This window comes from Polypterus senegalus, chromosome 2 (genome assembly GCF_016835505.1).
Source record: "Polypterus senegalus isolate Bchr_013 chromosome 2, ASM1683550v1, whole genome shotgun sequence".
In the NCBI taxonomy this organism is placed as follows: domain Eukaryota; kingdom Metazoa; phylum Chordata; class Cladistia; order Polypteriformes; family Polypteridae; genus Polypterus; species Polypterus senegalus.
The window spans coordinates 164,073,183-164,100,958 of NC_053155.1; the positions used below are offsets into that span (position 1 = coordinate 164,073,183).

A 27,776-nucleotide genomic window follows, 5' to 3' on the forward strand; every position below is an offset into this window, starting at 1 on the left:
TTTTCCTCCACTCTTCATGGTGTTTGACATCCTTTAGGGTGAAACTTGTTCTTTTCATGTCATTCATCACCATCTCCTTTTTGTCCTCGTTCTTGGCCTCATACCCTCTGTCTTCATTTTTATGGGCCTTTTCATGCAGTCATCATTTGCCTTTGGCTGTATATGCTCAAAGCACGTGCTTCTCCTCACACATATATCACCTACTAGGTCTTTCTTTTTACTCTGATTTTATCTTCCTCTCACTCCATTGACACCCAACACCAGAACATTCATGTGTCTGTTCTTTGTAATTTTGCTTCATATTCCACCTTCATTGGCCATATGTTGCTTCTATAGCATATACTGCTCTTCACGCTCTTTTAATAAACTTTTCCCGTCAATGCCAGAGAGACTCTTTTAGAAGTAAAAATGAGGGATGGCTGTTAGAACTTCTTCCACACATGTCTTGCCATCACTATCACTGTAATGCCTGCATTTAAAGCAGTAGAACTTATGTACTTTCCCTAAAACTACTCCATCACTGATATCCGTGTCTTACAGTCTTTCCACAAAGGTCACAGTCACTGTCTGCAGACTACATGTGACTTCACACCACAGATTACATGTTTCAGACACCCACATTTGATATTAACACCTCTTTCCCACACACCATGGACTTCCACCCCTCAGGCAGTCACCTTGGTCTTTCCTGTATTTTCTTTGAGACAGTTTGCTTTCTAGCTAACTTTCCATTTTACTGTCTTTTCCTTCAGTTCTTCATTACTTTTTGCCAAAAGTACTAGATCGTTGTCATGCAAGAGCTCAAATGGCAGTCCTTCATGCACTTGTCTCAGTATTTCCTCTATCAATGTAATGAAAAGTAAAGAACTCTAAATAGATCCCTGATACAGGCCTTTCTTCACTTCAGTGGTTACTCTATCCCCATCTGCTGTCTTGACCTCTTGTGGCAACCTGGTAAAAGCCTTTTTCAAATGTACAAATGCATGATGCAGTTTCCTTCGCTTCACCTGTTGCTTTTCATTCATTTACCCAAAAAGAAAGATCACATAATGTATTCTTTCCCAGGGATGAAAACAAAATGCATATTGATTTCACTTGATTACTTTTTCTTTTCTCTATAACTCTACCTGCTTGGGGTTATCCTGAGGTAAAAAAATAAGGTCACTATCCTACTTGTTTCTGGTAAAAGTCGTCTAAAGGAGTTTGGCACCGGAAAGGACATCCACCCTTAAAATTTATGCTCAAATATCCCCCTTTGATTATGAGATACATATAAGAGAGTTGCACAGTTTTATCAGAAAATTGCTATAAATTATATTGAAAAAATGCTTTTAATTTTGTTACATTGTTTTTTGTTGTCTTTAACAAAGCTATTATTCCTTATTAGGCAAAAAGAAGGGACTATAATAAAACTACATAGAAATGGGATATAGACTAATATAACTTGTTGCACAGAACTACTTCAAAGGTTGATCAAAGCATTGCCTCTAAGAAGGTTTTTTTCCTCTTCCACAAAAACAAGCATATGTAATGAATTAAGTTATTGGCTCCCACTATCTGCACGGTTAATTATAAATAATTAATCTATACTAATAAAAGGCAAAGCCTTCACTGACTGACTGACTCACTCACTACTAATTCTCCAACTTCCCGTGTAGGTAGAAGGCTGAAATTTGACAGGCTCATTCCTAACAGCTTACTTACAAAAGTTGGGCAGGTTCCATTTCGAAATTCTACACATAATTGTCATAACTGGAAGCTATTTTTCTACGTATACTGTAATGGAGTTGAGCTCAAAAGCCGTGGGGGGGCGGAGTTTCGTGTGACATCATCACACCTCCCACATAATCACGTGAACTGACTGTCAATGCAGTACGTAGAAAACCAGGAAGAGCTCCAAAAAGCGCTGAAGAAAACATGCATTATATAATTGAGAAGGCAGCGAAACAATAAGAAGCGGCGAAAGTGACATATACAACCATATTCATGAGTGCTGCTACTTCGGAAACAAAGCACGGTGTAAACCTAAAGTTTAAATTAAGTTCATAGACAGGCTGCCGCTGGCGTTTGTCATGCCCACGGGTAATGCGGGATACAAGTTTAATGAGAGGACGCAGAATATAAACGAGAGTTTTGATCACTTTGGAACTAAGTTAAAATTGCAGGTGAGGGGCTGTGCTTATGCAGATTCCGAGAGACTGTGTTTGTAGGGGATTGACATTTAAGGCGGGTGGGGGAGTCACGTCATCATCTCCCCTCCCATTCACCTCATTTTGCTCTGAGCTGCGTTTCGCAGCTAACGCAGTGTTATGACTTTGTGACGCTGCCACCAAATACTCACAGAAAAATCCACAAGTTAATACACACTCTGTGTCTAGAGTTTCTCCACACTGAATCCTCCAGGCACTACTTACAAAAGGTTACATTGACAATTGTGTTATTTTTAAAATGTTTCCTTTTAGCACAAGCACAGCTGAGAAGCTTCGATGCATGTGCTCCATAACGCGTTAAAAAATCACGCATTTAATCACAAGCAAAGGGGAACTTCTGTCAATGCATGATTTCCTGGTACACCGATTACATTGATCAGCGCTTCCCGATTCATTTTACCCACGGACCCCCTTGGTTTGAGAAGAAGTATGAAAAAATAGGAGGTTAACACAGAAAAACAGATCACCAATTGAAGCTTTATGAATAATCGATTCGCCATCAATAATTGTTTTGAAAAAGCCATACTCAGTGTAATCCTCATTCCATTTTATTATTTTTCCGCCACTAGCCATGATTAAATGAACGGTAAAAAAGAACAAGCGAAGCGAGGGTGATTTATTCAGGCAGGCAGGTGACAGCTCAATAGCTCGAATTTGGATATAAGTAGCTTCTATTTAGTCGCCAGAAATATCTTTGTTAGGAATGGAAGTTGAATTTAGTCTTTAAATTTCTATGGTAAAGAAAAAGTTATGCAATGATGACTACATTTAACTATATAAAGTCAAAACTTGTATATATAAAGTCATTCGCGAATATATAATGTCAAAACTTGATTATATGAAGTCACTGTCGGAATAAATAAAGTCAAAACTTTAATATATAAAGTCAGCGTCGGTATATATAAAGTCAGTACTTGTTTCTGAATATATAAAGTCAAAACTTGAATATATAGCCTAAAGTCATTCCCAAACATATAAAGTCAAAACCTGAGTATATAAAGACGGCGTTGGAATATTTCGGAATATATAAAGTAAGCGCTGGAATATATAAAGTCAAAACTTAAATATATAAAGTCAGCGCCGGAATATACAAAGTCAGCTGGAATATCCATCCATTTCGCAACACGCTGAATCCGACCACAGGGTCACGGGGGTCTGCTGGAGACAATCCCAGCCAACACTGGGCGCAAGGCAGGAACCAATCCTGGGCAGGGCACATGCATCATTTTCAAAACATTAACCGAACAGTGTTTTTTTTATTTATTTTTCTGAATACATTTTTGTTAACTTAGTTCAGTTCAGAGTCGTTTCAATCAATAGATTTTGACTTTCACTTTATGTATTCAGGAGTGAGTTTATATACTCCGATTTTGACTTTATATAATCGGAAATGACTTTATAAATTCCGACGCTGACTTGATATATTCAGGTTTTGACTTTATATATTCTGGAATGACTTTATATATTCAAGTTTTGACATCATATATTCTGATGCCGACTATATATATTCACAAAATCAATTTATTTGCCTGTTTGGCACCCCATAGTATATGTGCGTATGTATGTATGTGTGTATGTATGTGTGTGTGTGTGTATGTATGTGTGTGTATATATATATATATATATATATATATATATATATATATATATATATATATATATATATATACACACAGTAATCCTTGCTATATCGCTTTGACTTTCGGTTTCACTCTATCGGATTTTAAATGTAAGCATATCTAAATATATATCATGGATTTTTGCTGGTTCCGCTTTCTGGACAGTGGGTCTTTTAATTTAGGTTACATGCTTCCTCAGTTTGATTGCCCAGTTGATTTCATACAAGGGATGCTATTGGCGGTTGGCTTAGAAGCTACCCAATCAGAGCATGTATTACATATTAACTAAAACTCCTCAATGCTATAAGATATGCTTCAGCGTGGCTTGTTTGCTTCTCTCTATCTTTCTCGCTCTCTCTGCCTGACGGAGGGGGTGTGAGCAGAGGGCTGTTTGCACAGAGGACACGGACACTCTTCTACAAAATGCCGCTTTATCGAGGTGCTTCTGTATACAGTACTTAAAAGCATGTATTGATTTTTGATTGTTTGCTTTTCTTAGCGAGCGCTCTCTCTGACATTCTCTGCTCCTGATGGGCGCTCCTTTAAAGAGAAGATATGTTTGCTTTCTTTTAATTGTGAGAAAGAACTGTCATCTCTGTCTTGTAATGGAGCACAGTTTAAACGTTTGACTAAAGGGTGTTATTTCATGTCTAGAGGGCTCTAATAATGTTAACAGTGTGGGAGAGTTTATAAGGGCTTAAAATATCTAAAAATAACCATACAAACATATGGTTTCTACTCTGATTTTCACCTATCGCTGGGGGTCTGGAACGCAACCCCATGATCGAGGAGGGATTACTGTATATATATATATATATATATACACATACATATATATGACAAAACAATTACATTGTCAATCATGTTACGTTATTAAAATGTTTCCTTTTCTTTTTACTTCTCCGCTGCCAAGCGTGGGTATTTTGCTATATAGATATAGATATATAGATAGATATATAGATATATGATAACAACACTCATATCAAAGACAAAACAATTACATTAACAATCATGTTACGTTATTTTTAAAATTTTTCCTTTTTGTTATTAATAGCTTCTTTAACACACTACTTCTTCTCTGCGAAGCGCGGGTATTCTGCTAGCCTATACTAATAAAAGGCAAAGCCCTCACTGACTGACTCACTCACTCATCACTAATTCTCCAACTTCCCATGTAGGTAGAAGGCTGAAATTTGGCAGGCTTATTCCTTACAGCTTACTTACAAACGTTAAGCAGGTTTCATTTTGAAATTCCACACGTAACAGTCGATAACAGTCGACAATTTCCGCCATGTTGAACTTTCTTATTTATGGCCCCATTTTCACGAAATTTGGTAGGTGGCTTCCCTGCGCTAACCAAAACCGATGTACAGTAATCGCTCCTCGATCGCGGGGGTTGCGTTCCAGAACCCCCCGCGATGGATGAAAATCCGCGAAGTAGAAACCATATGTTTGTATGGTTATTTTTAGATATTTTAAGCCCTTATAAATTCTCCCACACTGTTAACATTTTTAGAGCCCTCTAGACATGAAATAACACCCTTTAGTCAAAAGTTTAAACTGTGCTCCATGACAAGACAGAGATGACAGTTCTTTCTTACAATTAAATGAATGCAAACATCTCTTCAAAGGAGCGCCGTCAGGAGCAGAGAATGTCAGAGAGAGAGCGAGATAAAAGCAAGCAATCAAAAAATCAATACGTGCTTTTAAGTATTGCGAAGCACCGCGATAAAGCGGCATTTTGTAGAGGAGCGTCCGTATCCTCTAGGCAAACAGCCTCTGTGCAAACAGCCCCTCTGCTCACACCCCTTCCATCAGGTGCAGAGAATGTCAGAGAGGGTGAGAGACAGAGAAAAGCAAACAATGAAGCACCGCGCGGGAAGCAAATCTTATATCATTGAGAAGTTTTAGTTAATATGTAATACATGCTCTGATTGGGTAGCTTCTAAGCCATCTTCCAGTAGCGTCCCTTGTTTGAAATCAACAGGGCAAACAAACTTAGGAAGCATGTACCATAAATTAAAAGACCCATTGTCCGCAGAAATCCGCGAACCAGTGAAAAATCTGTGATATATATTTAGATATGCTTACATTTAAAATCCGTGATAGAGTGAATCCGCAAAAGTTGAAGCGCGATATAGCGAGGGATTTACTGTACGTACTTATTTCGCTGGTATGACACCACTGTCGGCCGCCATATTGAACTTTCCAACGTCACTAATTCTCCAACTTACCATGTAGGTAGAAGGCTGAAATTTGGCAGGACTCATTCCTTACAGCTTACTTACAAAAGTTAAGCAGGTTTCATTTCGAAATTCTACGCGTAACGGTCATAACGGTCGACAACATCTGCCATGTTGAACTTTCTTATTTATGGCCCCATCTTCACGAAATTTGGTAGGCAGCTTCCCTGCGCTAACCAAAACCAATGTATGTACTTATTTCGGTGGTATGATGCCACTGCCAGCCGCCATATTTAATTTTCCAACATCACTAATTCTCCAACTTCCCGTGTAGGTAGAAGGCTGAAATTTGGCAGGACTCATTCCTTACAGCTTACTTACAAAAGTTAAGCAGGTTTCATTTCGAAATTCTACGCGTAACGGTCATAACGGTCGACAACATCTGCCATGTTGAACTTTCTTATTTATGGCCCCATCTTCACGAAATTTGGTAGGCAGCTTCCCTGCGCTAACCAAAACCAATGTATGTACTTATTTCGGTGGTATGATGCCACTGCCAGCCGCCATATTTAATTTTCCAACATCACTAATTCTCCAACTTCCCGTGTAGGTAGAAGGCTGAAATTTGGCAGGACTCATTCCTTACAGCTTACTTACAAAAGTTAAGCAGGTTTCATTTCGAAATTCTACGCGTAACGGTCATAACGGTCGACAACGTCTGCCATGTTGAACTTTATTTATGGCCCCATCTTCACGAAATTTGGTTGGCAGCTTCCCTGCGCTAATCGTAACCAATGTACGTACTTATTTCAGTGGTATGATGCCACTGTCACCCGCCATATTTATCTTTTCAACGGTCTTTGTTACTTATGGGCCCATCTTCAAAAAATTTGGTATGCGGGTTCCCAACGCTAACTGAATCCTACTTACGTACATATATACGTCCATAGCTTGCAGCTCGGTCACCGTGTGAGGCGGCGTTGGGTCCCCCATCCAACGCCTCCCACGTTGTTGGCTGCCTGCCTATATAAGACTGTCCGTCGCTCCAGTCTTTACATTCCCTTCCTTGCTACGCCACGGGATTCTCGTCTCCCTGCTGATAACTACAGCCTTTTAATTTAATCCATGGCTTCTCCGCTGTTTTATTGTTCATTTATTACGATTATAGTTATTGTGTAGGTATTTTAGACTTACTTCACATTGTTCAGGTACCCATTTCCTTTATCATTTCAACCGTACCCCTATTAACATGTCTATCGAGGTGATCACCATTGACCAAAGAACTGTTACTTGTAGAGTGGTTTCCATGCCCGGAGATGGTACCTACCTTTTCCATTCTCTTTGTTACATATTGCACGGCTATATCAGGCTCACTCTTGATATCCGGAGGAACATTGTGTCTTATGTATTGAATGACTGGGACAGGTTCAAGGTGTGGACTGATGACGGTACAGGAGATAATTATACTACATAGGAGCACTATAAGAGTGAAATGCTTAAGCCCTTCACCTATGGATCTGCATGTGAGTTGATGGCTGCCGCTGAATTGTTCGGTTGTCGCTTTCAAGTGTACCGAAATGGCCAAATATTTTATACCTTTCGACAGCCGGCAATGTCTCTTAAAACCTCTTAACATGCACACGTACCGGTCCCGGTACATAACTACAATTGGACGACGTCACAGCCATGTGTGCATGCCCCTCTGTCATGCACCTCGACATACTACACATCAAATGAAACCTCAGAGTCTCGTCTTTCCGATGATATAAACCATTTTGACACACAACAACCACAGCACTGACACTAAATCCTTTTTTACAGAGAAGTAAATACTTTTAAGAGTTGACTTTTCCTACCTTTGAAGGCTCTCTGCAAGTCAAACATCAATATTTCCAAGCAATATTGATCTCGAGTGACGAGTGTCACATACAGCTGAACAATGACGCACAATTCCAAACCCTGGTAGAATCTGCCAGTTTGATTGGACGCTGTGAGTGACACTCCAAACTTACAGCCAATGAGCAGCTGAGCACGCTGATATGTAACTTGCCATGCCAACTTGTAAACAAAACCGATCGGAGCTGCGCAATGCTGGCATTTGTGCCAGTCTGCAGACTTGGTGCGTGGTTGTTTATTGTGATTTCACCAAGTTTTTTTCGCATTTTAAATATGGGTAAACGTAAATACACTCTCGATGAAGTAGTAGAGGCATGTGCGCGGCGTGATAGTGATGAATCGGACCAGGAGAAGTCTGAGGCAGAGAGCGACACGTGACATGCCCTTGCTTTCTGCCTGCTAGGGATTGCTACAATCAGTGGCACATGGAAAAACGCTGAGCTGTGTTGTAACAGTTTGTAAAAAATGTGTGCATTTTATTAAAAAAAAATAAATAAATCAAAAATATATATTTTTTTGACCCATAAGTCTTGTTTTGACTATTTTTATATTGAAATGTGTATTTTTTATTGTTTTTATTATGGAATATGAATTTCCATAACTAATAGAGTGACACTGTGTGTAGATATAGATTCCTTTAGGTGTAAGCTTTCAGTAGAGCCCTCATTGATATATGTGGATTGAAGCATTCAAAAGTTATTGCACTTTTTCCATACGTTTCAAAATGTGGATAGTGGATAAACCATAGGTCGCTCTAAAAAGCACCTGGACATGCCCACATAAAAACTGGTGTAAAAATGTCATTTTTACAGGTATTCTTTTCAAATTTGAAATTTGAGTAGTCAACAAGTTATTCTGTTGGTACATAGTGTGTTTCTGTCCCCACCTACCTACTGCAGCTATAGAGGCCTTTATTTTCACAAAAAAACTTAGGCGAGAACAAAAAATCATTTTTTCTGTGAGTTCTAATGTGCATAACTTTTGATCAGTCACAACACCTACAGTGATTCTGACTACCAAGGGTGAAACTAGAGAATGTTACCTTTACAAAGAGACCAAACATGTGTTTATACTCCAGATAGTTCAATAACAGCAATGATTCTAATTTGGAGAGGTCAAATTACAAGCGATTTAGCAAAAATGACCCTGCTTGATAAGTGGTTAAACATCTTAGATTCACAGGTGACGATTTCTGTGGTGGACACTTTGATGTTTATTAATGTTTAAACTCATAAAAGCTGGATGTGAAGTTATCGATGAAACCGGTTGTATACTTACATGCTTGACAGATGCTGAATGTCTCTTCAACACAAGTCCTACAAATACTGCCATAATTGAAACAAACCATGAAACTCAAACAGATTATGACAGCAGCAATCCAAGCTGTGAGATTTGTATCAAGATTACTTTTCACATGGCCAACTGTACGTTGCATGCTCAAGAGTAAGCTCAGCGCACAGCTTGGTCATATTACAACCGAGGGCCAAACTCACAATGTGGTATACAAAGAGATCCTTAACAAATAATTATTGGTATATTTTCCCTCAGTTTAAAAAGGTTTAATTTTCTTCTTAATAAAAATTTTAAGGCAGTACTTTGCCGCTGCACAGCGCGGGTATTTTGCTAGTATATAGTAAAGATAATACTTCATTCTGTTGTGACCTTTTCTATGGTTTCAAAGAAGTTTTTCTGTGTGGATGATGGGGTGTTAGTATTTCTGTGTTTCCACGAAAATAAGACCGGGTCTTATATTAATTTTTGCTCCAAAAGATACACTCGGGCTTATTTTCATGGGATATCTTATATTTATTCATGTACAACAATATAAATTTATCCAAATACAGTCATTTCAACTTCCAATCCAATATCGTCATAACTCCCCACATTCAAACCCTGAATTTCTTGCTACTCCACCCACATTTAGGATCCTCCAGGATAGATGTGTGTGCTTCGATGTTTGATGAATGATTCGATGTGGTGAAGCAAAATGCCGTCCTACAAATGCATTCGTTGTGCTTTGATATTCAAGTGTCGCATGTTCCCCAAAGTAATGATACGATACATTTTAAAATGACATAATGAAAATGTCTATTTTGTGGTTAAAGTGGAAATTTCAGCTTTAAACTCAAAAGTTCCTCTTTAACATTAGAATTACCAAAGCCTACGAAAAAACTCATACGTCTAGCACACCTTACACCCCTTCACACTTTTTTCGTTGGCTTTGGTAATTCTAATGTTAAAGAGTAGTTTACTTTGTGATTAAAGTAGACTGTCGTAAACGTCATCTTAAAACCAACCCAGTTAAGTTGCTACACGCTTCTGGGGCTTCTTCCTGACCTGACAGCAGCAGCAAGCAGTATCGCCACACAGAACACATTAAATTTATAATATTCCAGCTCTCTGCACATTTACAATTCTTAGATTTCTATTTGATATCACTTTCATGATGAAATGCATTAAAATATGTATGTTACATTTTAGAGACAAACTTTAAATTTTGTTTAAATGATAAATACTGCTAATAGTTACATATATATGGTGGCAGAGAGGTATCGCTCCTGTCTCTTAGGGAGTCGTGTCCCTTGTTTGCATGTTTTCCTGCTGGGTTTCCACAGTGTGCTCAGTTTTCCATCCAGAGACACGAAGGTTTGGGGATTGGGTGAAACTACAATGACGCCAGTGTATGTGTGCGCTTGTGTTCGCCTTGCAATGAGCTGATGCTCATAGATTTTTTTTCTGTCTTGCTGCTGGAATGGGCGCATCCCCAAATTGATGGGTGTAATCATTAAACATCCTTTTCAGAGATATTGTGGCAAGGTGTCCATGGAATTTAATGAATGTTTCGGGCACATGCCTTGCATCACGTGAAGTATAAACCTAGCCTTAGGCACCTTACTTTTCAGCTGATTATCTTGACTAGGGCTTATTTTTGGGGTAGGGTTTATATTACAGAGCAGCCTGAAAATCATGCTAGGTCTTATTTTCAGGGGATACACGGTAGTAATTGTGCATAAAAACAGAACCTGAAGTGTATTGAACAAGACGTAGTATGCATCCATGGCCAGTGTGTCAGTGTTTTAAAACTGTAAAATTGCAGGTTCCCTAAACAGGATTATGGGATATTCAGTTTTGAATGAACGATGTAACACATGTAATTATCAAGCAGTGGTGAATTACAAACATCTTTGTGAAAGTTTGGTTTAGTTCAAGTTAGTGCAAGTTACAAAAAATATTTTATCTCTTGTTGAATTGGCCTCCGTTTTTGATATTTGATAGAGGCCAGCATTGCGTTTTTGTGTATTTGCAGTAATTGTTCAGTTTCATGTATTTATTGATATATATTGACTTAATACTGTATGCAGATCTGTTTGAATTATTAAAGATGCTATGCCACTTAGTAGTGCGAATATGACCTGACTGATGCACATGCTAACTTGAGCTGTAGCCAAGGCACCATAAATTTAATCAGAATGTATGAATAAATATGTACTTTTTATTTTTCTGAATGGTATTCTTACCATTAGATTGGCGGGTCCAGTCTTCTTTCACAGGTTAATTTTGTTTGTTTAACAGGAATATATAGTAGCACTGTAAAAGCCAGATAATGTCACCTTCCTTTTTTCCAGGTCACAAGAAATTCCTCCAAAATGGATTCTTACTGGGAGCAAGACAGACACCCTCACACTGTTTCCAACTTAGAACACTGTCTATTTCTGCCATCACCATTACCCTGTGCATCATTACTGAGATGCTGCCCCATAAAGGCAAGCATCAGTGGATGCCTGGGTTCTGATTTATTAATTTCCTTAAAAAGTCTATGTCCTCCTCCTTGAACCTTACTAGTTTAAAATATGCACTCAGTTGTGGCTACTTAGACATCTCACCCTGTCCAACCTTTGGCTACATGCACTTACACTTTCTTCTTAGGAACTGCTGCTTGTTCTACTGTGTTGGCTATGCAAATCTAGTCTTCTCATATACTTTAACATTACATACAAGTTTTGTGTGGTGCCTTTTGTACAGTCAGGTTACCCAAAGCAATATATTTGACAAGTTGTGAAAGCAAGATATGAACAAGAATCAAAATAGGTTGAAAATAATATTAAAGGTTCACAAAATAAATCAGGGTAGTAGAAGCAGAAACTCTCATTAAAATTAGTTTCAGGATGAACTGAAATTATGTTTCAACCCTGGTCTGTTTGATTTCATTTTAAATCCTCAATTCCTACTACATGTACCCCATCTAACCATTTTCTGTGTTGAGTTCTCAACATGTCAAAGTGGGCTTTTCTCACACTTGCTCAGTTTACTGCATGTGCACTAAATTAAAGTTATTAATTCACACTTTCTGCACAGTGTTACTGTGAAAGTTTTTTACCTTCAATTTTAAAGGAACACTCCACCCAAAAATATTTTTTAAGTGTTGCTTACTCTGTGTAATATGTAGTGCTGTCCAGAAAAAAAATGATCTCATATTTACGTGGAGAAATTACGTATTGAATATTCACACTCAATAACGTTGATAGGTGATTAGGGCTGGACAGTGGCAAATGATGGTGAAAAACATCCATGGAAGAAGAAGAAAAAATTCTCAAGTAAATTGTGTCATGTAATCCACATGTCTGATATCCATTTGTATGGTCAAAATATGCAAAATGTGTACATTTTTGATAAAGTATTATTAATGGTTACTTTCAGAAAGCTCTGTATTGAGTGTCAACAAGAAATATGTTAGTCCTACAATACTGTGCATTTTTTGACGGCATTCTTCTGCAGTGATGGACAGGAAGAGGCAGTTCTTCAGTTCAAATGCACATTAAACTTCTCCTTGAACAGTAGCATCTGAACAAGTCAAATTCATGGAAATGTTTGCAAAGAAATTTAGCTTATAGTAAAATATTCAGTTACCATATTATAAATATTGTGCACAATATTTAGATCCTTAGATTATTCATTGATTCATATTGTCAATTGCATATTATATATCTTAACAGATTTCTAAAAAGTAAGCATATTTTCACGCTGAAACACCAGTATTCACAGAAATTGTTACACATAACTTTATATAGTATATAAACTCAATATAGTCAGCCTTTTGCATAATAACCATAATTAAGTGTTCTAGTAGCCATAAAGTTCTCAATTAAATGGATTAATGATGAGCAGTAAAGAGACTTAATGAAGTGATTATAACTGTTGTACCATTGGCCTATTTGTTTGGTCATACTGTCTATTTTTACATTACTGTACCTGTACATTTCTTGGAAATATTTTTAGTAAGCTTCTGACTTTGCACTTTAAAATTACATTAACATCATTTTCTTATTTATACCCTATTAATGGTTATATTAATGTCATGCTGAGATGTTTGTTGAAGTATGTATTGTATCATTTAACACTGCTATTGCATTTGTTAGTCTTTTTTTTTTAACTTGAATTTATTTAAAACATGTAACATTCTATACAATCAAGTAATGTTAACTTTGAAAATAAATTTAAAGTTTTTTTTATTCTCTTCTTTTAGCATTAAGCATTATAGTAATGTTGTTGTAGTGCTCCCATAGGCAAATTAATATGGGCTTCAAGGTAGCGTGTGTATAATTTTTTTTGCTTGAAAATGGCCAGCAAAAAAACAGAACTGGGTACAGTTTAGAAAAGAAAATATTTTAATATTGACTTTCACGTTTAGAAGAAAATGTAGTAATTAGCTGTGAAACCGGAATCTAACCAGTCATTCTACACATGGAGAGGACAGCTAAACAGACATGTTGTTCAAAAAATCTTAGAGTGGAAGAAAACTGGCCTGTACACTGCGGCACCTAAAATTAAAAGAACGTCGACAGACAATCATTTCTTCGAATGAAATTAAAAGTTTAAGTTCAGTTCTTTTCATTTTTTCTTTTGATGGAAATTGACACTCCTTATGTGACTGTGAATAGTGAACAAGCTGCTATTTAGAACAGCTCCTCACATTTTGAATTAGAAGTAGAACAGATAAAAATACGTTGTTCATATTGATAATGAAGATTCTGTCCTTACTGCATAGTAAGCAGTGACCATGTTATTCTTAAGAACCAATTTAGGTTATTTTAGGTTAGATTGGATAAACTTTATTAACCCAATTGGGAAATTCCTAGTTTACTTGTGTACTTATTAAGCCCATTAGGTTTGTTACTTCTAGGTAAATGTCTTAATGAATGTTTCATTATATTTGATTTGTGGATCACAATTAAAACTAGTCTTAAATTTTCTTTCAGCTTTCTAAATGCCATATACATACTGTATGCCAGATTTATATCTACTTTATATACAGTGGTGTCAAAAACTATTTGCCCCCTTCCTGATTTCTTATTCTTTTGCATGTTTGTCACACAAAATGTTTCTGATCATCAAATATAACACAAGTAAACACAAAATGCAGTTTTTTAAGTGATGGTTTTTATTATTTATGGAGAAAAAAAATCCAAACCTACATGGCCCTGTGTGAAAAAGTAATTTCCCCTTGTTAAAAATAACCTAACTGTGGTGTGTCACACCTGAGTTCAATTTCCGTAGCCACCCCCAGGCCTGATTACTGCCACATCTGTTTCAACCAAGAAATCACTTAAATAGGAGCTGCCCGACACAGAGAAGTAGACCAAAAGCACCTCAAAAGCTAGACATCATGCCAAGATCCAAAGAAATTCAGGAACAAATGAGAACAGAAGTAATTGAGATCTATCAGTCTGGTAAGGTTATAAGGCCACTTCTAAAGCTTTGGGACTCCAGCGAACCAGAGTGAGAGCCATTATCCACAAATGGCAAAAACATGGAACAGTGGTGAACCTTCCCAGGAGTGGCCGGCCGACCAAAATTACCCCAAGAGCGCAGAGATGACTCATCCAAGAGGTCACAAAAGACCCCAGGACAACGTCTAAAGAACTGCAGGCCTCACTTGCCTCAATTAAGGTCAGTGTTCACGACTGCACCATAAGAAAGAGACTGGGCAAAACGGCCTGCATGGCAGATTTCCAAGACGCAAAACCACTGTTAAGCAAAAAGAACATTAGGGCTCGTCTCAATTTTGCTAAGAAACATCTCAATGATTGCCAAGACTTTTAGGAAAATACCTTGTGGACTGATGAAACAAAAGTTGAACTTTTTGGAAGGCAAATGTCCCGTTACATCTGGCATAAAAGGAACACAGCATTTCAGAAAAAGAACATCATACCAACAGTAAAATATGGTGGTGGTAGTGTGATGGTCTGTGGTTGTTTTGCTGCTTCAGGACCTGGAATGCTTGCTGTGATAGATGGAACCATGAATTCTACTGTATACCAAAAAATCCTGAAGGAGAATGTCCGGCCATCTGTTCGTCAACTCAAGCTGAAGCGATCTTGGGTGCTGCAACAGGACAGTGACCCAAAACACACCAGCAAATCCACCTCTGAATGGCTGAAGAAAAACATAATGAAGACTTTGGAGTGGCCTAGTCAAAGTCCTGACCTGAATCCAATTGAGATGCTATGGCATGACCTTAAAAAGGCGGTTCAAGCTAGAAAACCCTCAAATAAAGCTGAATTACAACAATTCTGCAAAGATGAGTGGGCAAAAATTCCTCCAGAGCGCTGTAAGAGACTCATTGCAAGTTATCGCAAACGCTTGATTGCAGTTATTGCTGCTAAGGGTGGCCCAACCAGTTATTAGGTTCAGGGGGCAATTACTTTTTCACACAGGGCCATGTAGGTTTGAAATTTTTTTTTCTCCCTAAATAATAAAAACCATCATTTAAAAACTGCATTTTGTGTTTACTTGTGTTATATTTGACTAATGGTTAAATGTGTTTGATGATCAGAAACATTTTGTGTGACAAACATGCAAAAGAATAAGAAATCAGGAAGGGGGCAAATAGTTTTTGACACCACTGTGAATGTTTTAAGAGTTTGTTTTATGAGTTGATAAAAAGTATTTTACGGAATTTATTTGTATTAGTAAAAGTTGTATTCAATTGTTGCTGAACAATAAGCTTGCCGCATTTCAATTCGTTAATAAAAAATGAACAGTTAACCCCTATGGTCTACAATGTATTTTAATTATAAAAGATACCTTTGATAACATTTTATTATAGGACATTTTGCTAATACATGACTTTTTAGAAAAAAACAAAAAGTGGTAGTATAGTGGCAGGTTCTCTTTTATGTTGAAAAATGTAGGACTGTATTTTTTTTTTTTGTACTATACTTCGCATGTTACCTTTTATTATAGCAGTTTCAGATTTTGATGTGATGTACCTGAAGAACTATATAAATGTTTTTTTCTCCTTGGTATTCTTGATAAATTTTTGCTGAAGTAAAAGGCAGGAGGTGTTCTAGATAGAATTTGAAAGCTACTTTATTTCTGCCTCTCTTATGAGTTTACTTGATTGTTTCATTCCTTATTTTTCTTAGAAAACAATCAGCAGTATCTTAATATTTTAAGCCATAAAAGCTCACTCAAATGATTTGCTTTTGAATACCTAGATTTAGTAGAGTACCGAAATTTATGGTAAACTTTTAAAAGTTCTCCTTTCTTTACAACAGGCAAACTGTCCTGATTTTGAATCTATGATCTGGTTTGAATCTTTGCTTTTTTATGGCTGTGATGAAGAGGAAGAGACACAAAAAGGTGACGTTGATGTTCATCTTCTTCCATCAATAGCTGAGAGGGTAATCATTCCAAAGCTTGCAGGTAAGGGGTTTGTAAAGATTAAATGTGTTTCAAATAGTCCTTAAACATTTTTATCAGAAAATCAGATACAGTAAGAGGAAAATGAATGTTCTACTACAAGTTTCATTAGACCTTTTTGCTTTACTATTTAGGTAGCAGAGTACTGTTATGGGGTCAAGTGACATGAACATAACCAAAGGACAATGAGCCTGTCTGCTTTTATGACGTAGAAAGAGCATCAAAATGAAATAAGTGATTGTGCAGAAGACTTCTTCAGGCACAATAAGCACTCTTAACTTATAACTCTGTCAAACCCTTAATTGCTTTTGGAGTCATGGTCTGCAGGGACTTTTACCTTCTGCCTCTCCCCCTCTTCTTTAAAAGGACAACACAGTTTCACTTTTTAACTAGGATCATGAGCTACCATATTAGCTAGTGTTTTTCACTCTTCATAGTTGGGCTCCTTATACATTGCTTGTTCTCTAGAATCCTGTGGAAACAGCACACATTTATGCATATGTTATGTCTCTCTCTTGACTTTGAGACCATAACATATTCCCTCCTAAGGCACCATGCTTGACAGGTCATACAGTCATGTGAAAACATTAGGACACCCTTTGAAAGCATGTGGTTTTTTGTAACATTTTTAATAAATGGTTATTTCATCTCCGTTTCAACAATACAGAGAGATTAAAGTAATCCAACTAAACAAAGAAAACTGAAGAAAAGTCTTTTCAAGATCTTCTGTAAATGTCATTCTACAAAAATGCCTATTCTAACTGAGGAAAAAGATAGGACACCCTCACATGTATTCCCTCTTAAATTGGCTCAGATCTCACACAGGTATATCACACCAGGTGCACATAATTAGTAGATCGTTACTCTGCATGTTGAATGAGGCTTGCCCTATTTAAACCTCAGACATTTAGTTTGGTGTGCTCCTGACTGTTGAAGTGAGAGTGAGCACCATGGTGAGAACAAAAGAGCTGTCAGAGGACTTCAGAAAAAAGATTGTAGCAGCCTATGAGTCTGGGAAGGGATTTAAAAAGATCTCAAAGATTTTGAAATCAGCCATTCCACTGTCCGGAAGATAGTCTACAAGTGGAGGGCTTTCAAAACAACTGCCAACATGCCCAGGACTGGTCGCCCCAGCAAGTTCACCCCAAGAGCAGACCGCAAGATGCTAAAAGAGGTCTCCAAAACCCTAAAGTGTCATCTCGAGAACTACAGCAGGCTCTGGCTACTGTTGATGTAGAAGTACATGCCTCTACAATCAGAAAGAGACTGTACAAGTTTAACTTGCATGGGAGGTGTGCAAGGAGGAAACCTTTGCTTTCCAAGAGAAACATCGAGGCCAGACTGACATTTGCCAGAGATAAAGTTGACAAAGACCAGGACTTCTGGAATAATGTTCTTTGGACAGATGAGTCCAAAATTGAATTATTTGGACACAACAGCAGAGGACATGTTTGGCGTAAACCAAACACAGCATTCCAAGAAAAGAACCTCATACCAACTGTGAAGCATGGAGGTGGAAGTGTCATGGTTTGGGGCTGCTTTGCTGCAGCAGGACCTGGTCAGCTCACCATCATAGAATCCACGATGAATTCTACTGTGTATCAGAAGGTGCTTGAAGAACATGTGAGACCATCAGTTAGAAAATTAAAGCTGAAGCGGAACTGGACCATGCAACATGACAATGACCCAAAACATACTAGTAAATCAACCAAAGATTGGCTGAAAAGAAGAAATGGAGAGTCCTGGAATGGCCAAGTCAAAGTCCAGATTTGAATCCCATTGAGATGCTGTGGGGTGACTTGAAAAGGGCTGTACGTGCAAGAAACCCCTCAAACATCTCACAGCTGAAAAAGTTCTGCATTGAGGAGTGGGGTAAAATTTCCTCAGACCGATGTCGAAGACTGGTAGATGGCTACAAGAACCGTCTCACTGCAGTTATTTCAGCCAAAGGAGGTAACACTCGCTATTAGGGGCAAGGGTGTCCTATCTTTTTCCTCAGTTAGAATAGGCATTTTTGTAGAATGACATTTACAGAAGATCTTGAAAAGACTTTTCCTCAGTTTTCTTTGTTTAGTTGGATTACTTTAATCTCTCTGTATTGTTGAAACGGAGATGAAATAACCATTTATTAAAAATGTTACAAAAAACCACATGCTTTCAAAGGGTGTCCTAATGTTTTCACATGACTGTAATATTCCATGCTGTCCTTTGTTCTTGCCAGTGCTGATCTCTTTATCTTCTACAGAGGACTTGTATTGTGTAGTTTTTTTTTTTGTTTTTTTCTAATCCCTGTGTCACTCCTGAGATGCCCTTTACCCGTTGCAAGCCGGGCCCCAATTCACAACATTTTATTTGCTTCTTAGACAGGTTTTTGTCTATTAGTCATTTTTGTCTTACATTACTGTCTCTCTTGGACCACATTGTCCAGTAGTTTTAAATTGGCACTGTAGTTGCAGCTTTGTTATATAGTCCAGGGTTTATGAAATTTCAGAGAGTTGCAAATTAACAATAGCTTGCTGATAATATGGTGATTACTGATCTGAGATGGAAAATCTGTAAAAGATTTACCTGTTCTCATATTCACTAGTCCACTGTGCATTGAACAACATTTTGTCATATTTATATGCATAATCAATAAACTGTTTTGTGATGTAATAATGTACATAGGTGTGTTTTCCACATTAACTGTAGTGCTATAATTAACTATGAAGCTAAACTTAACTATCTATTTGCACCTGCTCATTCTCACTATTGTTGATAGTACTAGGGTGTTGTTTGTACTGTGTTAGCCATTATGAATGTAGTGAGAAGTCGAGCAAAATGACACCTTAAAATTACAGTATGCCTCTTCCCTGAAGAAGGGGCCTGAGTTGCCTTGAAATCTTGCATATTGTAATCTTTTTAGTTAGCCAGTAAAAGGTGTCATTTTGCCTGATTTCTCTCTGCTGTTGATAGTAATTCACAGAAATAGATTTGCCACTTCTTTTTTTGCACAATGGACTGGAGCAATTAATATTCCACATTTTGATTGCTTGTGAATTTTACCTATCTCAATACAGGTACACTAATCAAATTTTCTGTCAGACTTGGTACATATACATCATATATATACATCAGTGGACTGTGATATTTAATATGTGCTCCAAGGAGATAAGTCACTTAGGTTCACTTTATTTTAATTTTTTTGTGACAAGGGAGATTCTGTTGTTAAATTCAGTTGAATTTCATCCATCCTCTTCCGCTTATCCGAGATCGGGTTGCGGGGGCAGCAGCGATGCCCAGACTTCCCTATCCCCGGCCACTTCTTCTAGCTCTTCTGGGGGAATCCCGAGGCATTCCCAGGCCAGCCGGGAGACACAGTCCCTCCAGCTTTTCCTGGGTTTTCCCCGCGGCCTCCTCCCGGTTAGACGTGCCCGGAACACCTCACCAGGAGGCATTCTGATCAGATACCCGAGCCACCTCATCTGACTCCTTTCAATGCGGAGGAGTAGCGGCTCTACTCTGAGCCCCTCCCGAATGACTGAGCTTCTCAACCTATCTTTAAGGGAAAGCCCAGACACCCTGCTGAGGAAACTCATTTCAGCCGTTTGTATTCGCGATCTTGTTCTTTCGGTCACTACCCATAGCTCATGACCATAGGTGAGGGTAGGAACGTAGATCGACTGGTAATTTGAGAACTTTGTCTTACGGCTCAGCTCCTTTTTCACCACAACAGACCGATGCAGAGCCAGCATCATTGTGGACGCCGCACCAATCCGCCTGTCGATCTTACCCTCCATTCTTCCCTCACTCTGGAACAAGACCCCGAGATACTTGATCTCCTCCACTTGGGGCAGGATCTCACTCCCAACCCTGAGAGGGCACTCCACCCTTTTCTGGCTGAGGACTATGGTCTCAGATTTGGAGATGCTGATTCCCATCCCAGCCGCTTCACACTTAGCTGTGAACCGATCCAGAGAGAGCTGAAGCAAATGGGACCACATCATCTAGTCTCTGGAGCCAGGCCTGGGGGTGGGACTCGATGGCGAGCACTTGGTGGTTGGGCCAGCACCCATGGGGCTCGACCGGGCACAGCCCAAAGAGGCAATGTGGGTCCCCCTTCCCATGGGCTCACTATCTATGGGAGGGGCCATGGAGGTCGGGTGCAGTATGAGTTGGGTGGCAGCCGAAAGCGGGGACTTTGGTGGTCCGATCCTCAGCTACAGAAGCTGGCTCTTGGGACGTGGAATGTCACCTATCTGAAGGGGAAGGAGCCTGAGCCTGTACGAGAGGTTCCAGCTAGATATTGTCAGACTCACCTTGACATACAGCTTGGACTTTGGAACCAATCTCCTTGAGAGGGGCTGGACTCTCTACCACTCTGGAGTTGCCCCCGGTGAGAGGTGCCGAGTGGGTGTGGGCATACTTATTGCCCCCTGACTTGGAGCCTGTTCATTGTGGTTTACCCCGATTAACGAGAGGGTAGCGTCCCTCCGCCTTCGGGTAGGGGGACAGGTCCTACCTGTTTGTGCATATGCACCAAACAGCAGTTTGGAGTACACACCCTTTTTGGAGTCCCTGGAGGGGGTGCTAGAGGGCATACCTTCTGGGGACTCCCTCGTACTGCTGCGAGACTTCAATGCTCACGTAGGCAATGACAGTGAGACCTGGAAGGGCGTGATTGGGAGGAATGCCCCCCACCCCCCCAGATCTGAACCTGAGCGGTGTTTTGTTATTGGACTTCTGTGCTCGTCACGGATTGTCTATATGGAACACCATGTTCAAACATAGGGGTGTTCATATGTGCACTTGGAACCAGGTCACCCTAGGCCTCAGTTTGATGATCGACTTTGTGGTTGTTTCGTTGGACCTGCGGCCACATGTCTTGGAAACTTGGGTGAAGAGATGGGTGGAGCTGTCAGCTGATAACCACCCGGTGGTGAGTAGGCTTCAATGGTGGGGGAGGATGCCGGTCAGGCCTGGTAGGCCCAAACGTGTTGTGAGGGTCTGCTGGGAACGTCAGTCCCCTGTCAGAAATAGCTTAAACTCCCACCTCTGGCAGAACTTCAACCACGTCCCGAGGGAGGTGGGGGACATTGAGTCCGAATGGGCCATGTTCCGTGCCTCTATTGTTGAGGTGGCTGACCAGAGCTGTGGCCGTAAAGTGGTCGGTGCCTGTCGTGGCGGCAATTCCCGAACCTGTTGGTAGAGACTGGTGGTGAGGGATGCCTTCAAGCTGAAGGAGTCCTACGCAACCCTTTTGTCCTGTGGGGCTCTGGAGGCAGCTGATAGGTACTGGCAGGCCAAGCGGAATGCGGCTTTGGTGGTTGCTGAGACAAAATCTCGGGCGTGGGAGGAGTTTGGGGAGGCCATGGAGAACGACTTTCGGACGGCTTTGAGGAGATTCTGGTACACCATCCGGTGTCACAGGAGGAAGAAGCAGTGCAGTGTCAACACTGTATTTGGTGGGGATGATGTGCTGCTGACCTCGACTCTTGGCATTGTGGGTTGGTGAGGGGAGTACTTCAAAGACCACCTAAATCCCACTAACATGCCTTCCAATGAGGAAGCAGAGACCGGGGACTCAGAGCTGGGTTCCCCCATCTCTGGGACTGAGGTCACCAAGGTGGTCAAAAAACTCTTTGGTGGCAAGGAGATACGCCCGGAGTTTCTCAAGTCTCTGGATGTTGTAGGACTATCCTGATTGACATGCCTCTGCAACATTGCATGGACATCGGGGACGGTGCCTCTGGATTGGCAGACGGGGGTGGTGGTCGTCCCCCTCTTTAAGAAGGGGGACCGGAGGGTGTGCTCCAAGTTCAGAGGGATCACACTCTTCAGCTTCCCTGGAAAAGTCTATTCGGGGACCCTGGAGAAGAGGGTCCATCAGATAGTCGAACCTTGGATTCAGGAAGAACAGTGTGGTTTTTGTCCTGGTCGCATAACAGTGGACCAGCTCTACACCCTTAGCAGGGTCCAGGAGGGTACATGGGAGTTTGCCCAACCAGTCTACATGTGTTTTGTGGACTTGGAAAAGGCGCTCGACTGTATCCCTCGGGGAATCCTGTGGGGGGTGCCCCTGAAGAGCTGTTTGGTCCCTGTACAGCCAGTGTCAGAGCTTGGTCCGCATTGCTGGCAGTAAGTCGAACCCGTTTTCAGTGAAAGTTGGACTCTGCCAGGGCTGCCCTATGTCACTGATTCTGTTCCTAACTTTTATGGACAGAATTTCTACGCACAGCCAGGGCATTGAGGGGGTCTGGTTTGGTGGACTCAGGATTGGGCCACTGCTTTTTGCAGTTGAATTTTGTTCAGCTCAATACCAGTATAGCAGTCAAATTTACTGGCAAATTTAGCATGCACCTATCCTGGCCCCTTCATATAAACACTCATAATGGTAAAATTTCTTTGGACCACTTTAATTTTACAGTTTTGTTTCAAAACATATTGCTGTGTTAAACTGCATTTAAGCTTTGCCTGGCAAAACAAAGGTGTAACAGCCATTTTTCATGGCAAACATAGCAAACTCCCATATCTACAACACAGGTCAGAGTAGGCTAGGTTAGAATAATTACCTTTAGTTTTTACATTTTTTGCTCTTCACCTATGGGAACCTAAATCTGAATAATCCGAGCCAAGAATCAAATGGTGGAAGTTGAAAAAGGAATACTGCAAGGTTGAGTTTAGGGAGGAAGCAAGACAGGCAATGAAGAGTTACCAGACAGCTGGGCAACTACAGCAGATGTAGTAAGGGTGACAACAAGAAGGGTGCTTGGCGTGACATCTGGACAGAAGAAGGAGGAAAAGGAAACCTGGTGGTAGAATAATGAAGTATAGGAAAGTATACAGAGGAAGAGGAAGAAGTAGGATAGTCGGAGAGATGCAGAAAGTAGACGAGTACAAGGAGATAAGGTACAAGGTGTAGAGAGAGGTGGCGAAAACTAAAGAAAAGTAGTATGATGAGTTATATGAGAGGTTGGACACTAAGGAGGGAGAAAAGGACCTGTACCAATTGGCTAGTCAGTGGGACCGAGATGGGAAAGTTTTGCAGCAGGTTAGGGTGATAAAGGATAAAGATGGAAACATACTCACAAGTGAGGAGTGTATGTTGAGAAGATGGAAACGAGTATTTTGAGAGGCTGATGAATGAGAGAGAGAAGGTTGGATGATCTGCTGATAGTGAATCAGCAAGGAGGAAGTAAGGACAGCTATGAACTGGATGAAGAATGGAAAGGCCATTGGTACAGATGACATACCTATGGAAGCATGGAGGTGTTTAGGAGAGATGGCAGTGGAGTTTTTGACCAGATTGTTTAATGGAATCTTGGAAAGTGACAGGATGCCTGTGGAGTGGAGAAGTGTACTCGGACTGATTTTTAAGAATAAGGGGGACATGCAGAGCTGTAGTAACTACAGGGAGATACATTTGATGAGCCACAGCATGAAAATATGGGGAAGAGTAGTGAAAGCTAGGTTAAGAAGGGAGGTGGTGATTAGTGAGCAGCAGTATGGTTTCATGCCTGGAAAGAGCACTACAAATGCAGTGTTTGCTCTGAGGGTGTTGATGGAGAAGTATAGAGAAAGCCAGAAGGTGTTGCATTGTGTCTTTATGGACCTGGAGAAAGCATATGACAGGGTCCCTCGTGAGGAGTTGTGGTATTGTATGAGGAAATCTGGAGTGGCAGAGAAGTATGTAAGAGTGGTACAGGATATGTATGAGGTAAGTATGACAGTGGTAAGGTCTGCAGTAGGAGTGAGAGATGCATTCAACATAGAGGTTGGATTATATAAGGGGTCAGGTCTGAGTCCTTATTTGCAGTGGTGATGGAAAGGTTCACAGATGAGATTAGACAGGAGTCCCCTTGTACTATGATGTTTGCTGATTACATTGTGATATATAGCGAGAGTTTAGAGCAGGTTGAGGAGACCCTGGAGATATGCTCTAGAGAGGAGAGAAATTAAGGCCAGTAGGAACCAGAGAATATATGTGTGTGAATGAGAGGAAGGTCAGTGGAATGGTGATGATGCAGGGAGTAGAGTTGCCAAAAGTGGATAAGTTCAAATACTTGGGATCAACAGTACAGAGTAATGAGGATTATGGAAGGGAGGTTAAAAGAGAATGTAGTCAGGGTGGAATGGATGGAGAAGGGCGTCAGGAGTGATTTGTGACCGACAGGTATCAGCAAGAATGAAAGGGAAGGTCTATAGGACAGTAGTGAGACCAGCTCTGTTATATGGGTTATAAACGGTGGCTCTGACCAGAAAACAGGAGACTATCCTGGAGATGGCATAGTTAAAGATGCTAAGATTTGCATTGGGTGTGACGAGGATGGACAGGATTAGAAACGGGTACATTAGAGGGTTGGCGAACGTTGGAAGACAAAGTCAGAGAAGGGAATTGCATTGTTTTGGACAAGGGTATATTGGGAAAAGGATGTTAAAGATAGAGCTGCCAGGCAAGAAGAAAAGAGAAGCTTTATGGATGGGGTGACATAGGACATGCAGGTGATGGGTATAACAGAGCAAGATGCAGAGGACAGGAAGATATGGAAAAAGGTAATCCGCTGTGGTAACCCCTAACAGGAATAGTCAAAAGAAGAAGATGATCAACTTACGGAGGGCTGAATTCAAAGACACCTTGAAAATCTAAAGTGAAAAAATGTTGCGGCAGACTAGTCCATCTTGCCTAAATTTCATTGCAGCAACTCAGAATCATATTCAGTAGTTTGTCAGGCATGCATACAAGCACGTGGGGGCCATACAATGTCTGAGCATGCTCCTCATGAGACGATGGGTGGTGTCCTGGGGAGATCTCCTCCCAGATCTGGACCAGGGAATCACTGAGCTCTTGGACAGTCTTTGGTGTAACCTGGTATCGTCGGATGTACCGAAACATAATGCCCCAGAGGTGTGTGTTCTATTGGATTTAGGTCAGGCAAGCGTGGGGGCCAGTCAATGGTATCAATTCCTTCGTCTTCCAAGAACTGCCTGCATACTCTCACCACATGAGGCTGGGCATTGTCATGCACCAGGACGAACCCAGTATCCACTGCACCAGCATAGGGTCTGACAGTGGGTCCAAGGGTTTCATCTCGATACCTAATGGCAGTCAAGGTGCAGTTGTGTAGCCTGTAAAGGTCAGTGTGTCCTTCACTGTGCTCGTGGTGAACCTGCTCTTGTCTGTAAAAAGCACAGCGCGCCAGTGGTGGAAATGCCAATTCTGGTATTCTGTGACAAATGCCAATCGAGCTCCACGGTGCTGGGCAGTGCGCACAGGGCCCAATACAGGACGTCAGGCCCTGATTGTTTCATCAGAGAAATTCACACCAGTGTCCTCCTGGAGGCCATTTTGTACGGCTCTGGCAGTGCTCATCCTGTTCCTCCTTGCCACACGGAGCAGATACCAGTCCTGCTGATGGGGTAAGGACCTTTTAAGGCCCTGTCCACCGCTCCTCGAGTAGCTGCCTGTCTCCTGGAATCTCCTCCATGCCCTTGAGACTGTGCTGATAAAAATAGCAAACCTTCTGGCACTGGCCCATATTGATGTGCCGTCCTGGAAAAGTTGGAATACCCGTGCAACCTCTGTAGGGTCCAGGTATCACCCCATGCTACCAGTAGTGACACTGACCATAGCCAAATGCAAAAAGTGGGAAAAAAAAAAAACAGTAAAGATAAGGAGGGAAAAGTGTCAGTGGCCTACACCTATTAAATTCCTGTTTTGGGGGTCATCTCTTTGTTGCCTCTCTAGTGCACTTGTTGTTGTTAATTTCATTAATACCAAAGCAGCTGAAACTGATTAACAGACCCCCCTGCTACTTAACTGAAATAATCGATATTCCAGAAGTTTCATTGACCTGGTGCTATACTCTGATTAAAAAGTGTTCATTTAATTTTTTTGAGCAGTAGATAGATAGATGTAGATAAGTATAGATATAGATATAGATATTACATTTATATGTAGTTAGTAATTCTTTACTTTTATAAATTAACTTATACCACCAAGTCAAATTTTTGTTGATTTCATTTTTTTTAATTATGAATAAATTTTATAAATTTGCTCAGCAGCTGCACTGTTATATTAATAATTAATTCTGTCTTATCTTTTAGTTTTAATTGATGAAGTATGGGATCCCATGTCAACTAGTCAAAGTGCACGGCTGGTATCTTTTGTGCAGAAATTAATTAATGGCTATCCATCAGTTCTAAATGGTGAAAACAAAAGCACACAGGTAATATATGCAATCCATTACCCGTTCCTTGAGCTAAGTTATCACTTTTGTGCAGAATATTCTCAAATCTGTTTCTTTGTTAAAAGTTGATAATCTTCAGAGATTTTTCATCTTATAGCTTGTTTTGAAGAAAATAAATGCTTGGTGGAGTACAACATTTTTAGATTAACTTGCAATAGAAAACAGAATTCATGCAATTTAGCATTAAAGTTCAGTTTAAGAATTTAAACCACTTTTTATTCACTGGTGGTGATAATCTCATTACACCTTTGTCTTCCGCAAAGAATCTTGGCATAATATTTGATGCCCCGGTTTCTTGTACAAACCTATATAATGATAATTAAGAGAGTTTAGATACAGTAGAACGTTATTTATGCCCGTGGGAAATTTGACTTATTATAAAAGCCGTTCTTTAGTGAGAGAGTGGACGACACACCAAAATTACTAAATTGGAGGTCACAGTGAGACATTATTTCTTTCTTACAAATCTACAACATATTCCTTCACTCGTTTTCCTATGGAGACTACTATAATTCTCTAATAGCAGATATCTGTTATAAAGCCAGTGGCACATTACATGACTGCCTTCAAGAGCTCAGTGGTGGCTCCTCTGAGGCTAAGGATTTGCCCTGGCAATCAGACAGATGTCAGTTTGAATCCTGTAAACACCAAAAGAGACTCTACTCCATTAGGCCCTTGAGCAAGGCCCTTAACCTGGGTATGATGTTAATCTGCATCCAGTTGTACAAGCAGGTCTTCCAGCTTACAGGGAAAACATGGTTGGCGGCGGCACCATAAAAACAAAAAAAACAAAAAAAAAAAAACCTTCACTCTGTTATAGAGTGGTGTTAAGGTGTCCTGTGCTGTACTTGGGTTCCAATTCAGGTGGTCCATCGTGTGGTGGATGCAGCAATGCGCTATCAGTGCATGCTCCCAACCTCTCTCTCTCTCTCTCTCTCT

At 40.3% G+C, this 27,776-nt stretch overlaps 1 protein-coding gene across 1 annotated transcript in view; it reads left to right on the forward strand.

Moving 5' to 3' along the window:
- paxbp1 (PAX3 and PAX7 binding protein 1) overlaps window positions 1–27,776 on the forward strand; it is a 256,815-nt gene that overhangs the window by 182,174 nt on the left and 46,865 nt on the right. The window contains exons 12-13 of the mRNA XM_039744927.1: window positions 16,467–16,614; window positions 26,695–26,816. Coding sequence (XP_039600861.1) covers window positions 16,467–16,614; window positions 26,695–26,816 — 270 coding nt within the window. The remainder of the gene's footprint in view (window positions 1–16,466; window positions 16,615–26,694; window positions 26,817–27,776) is intronic.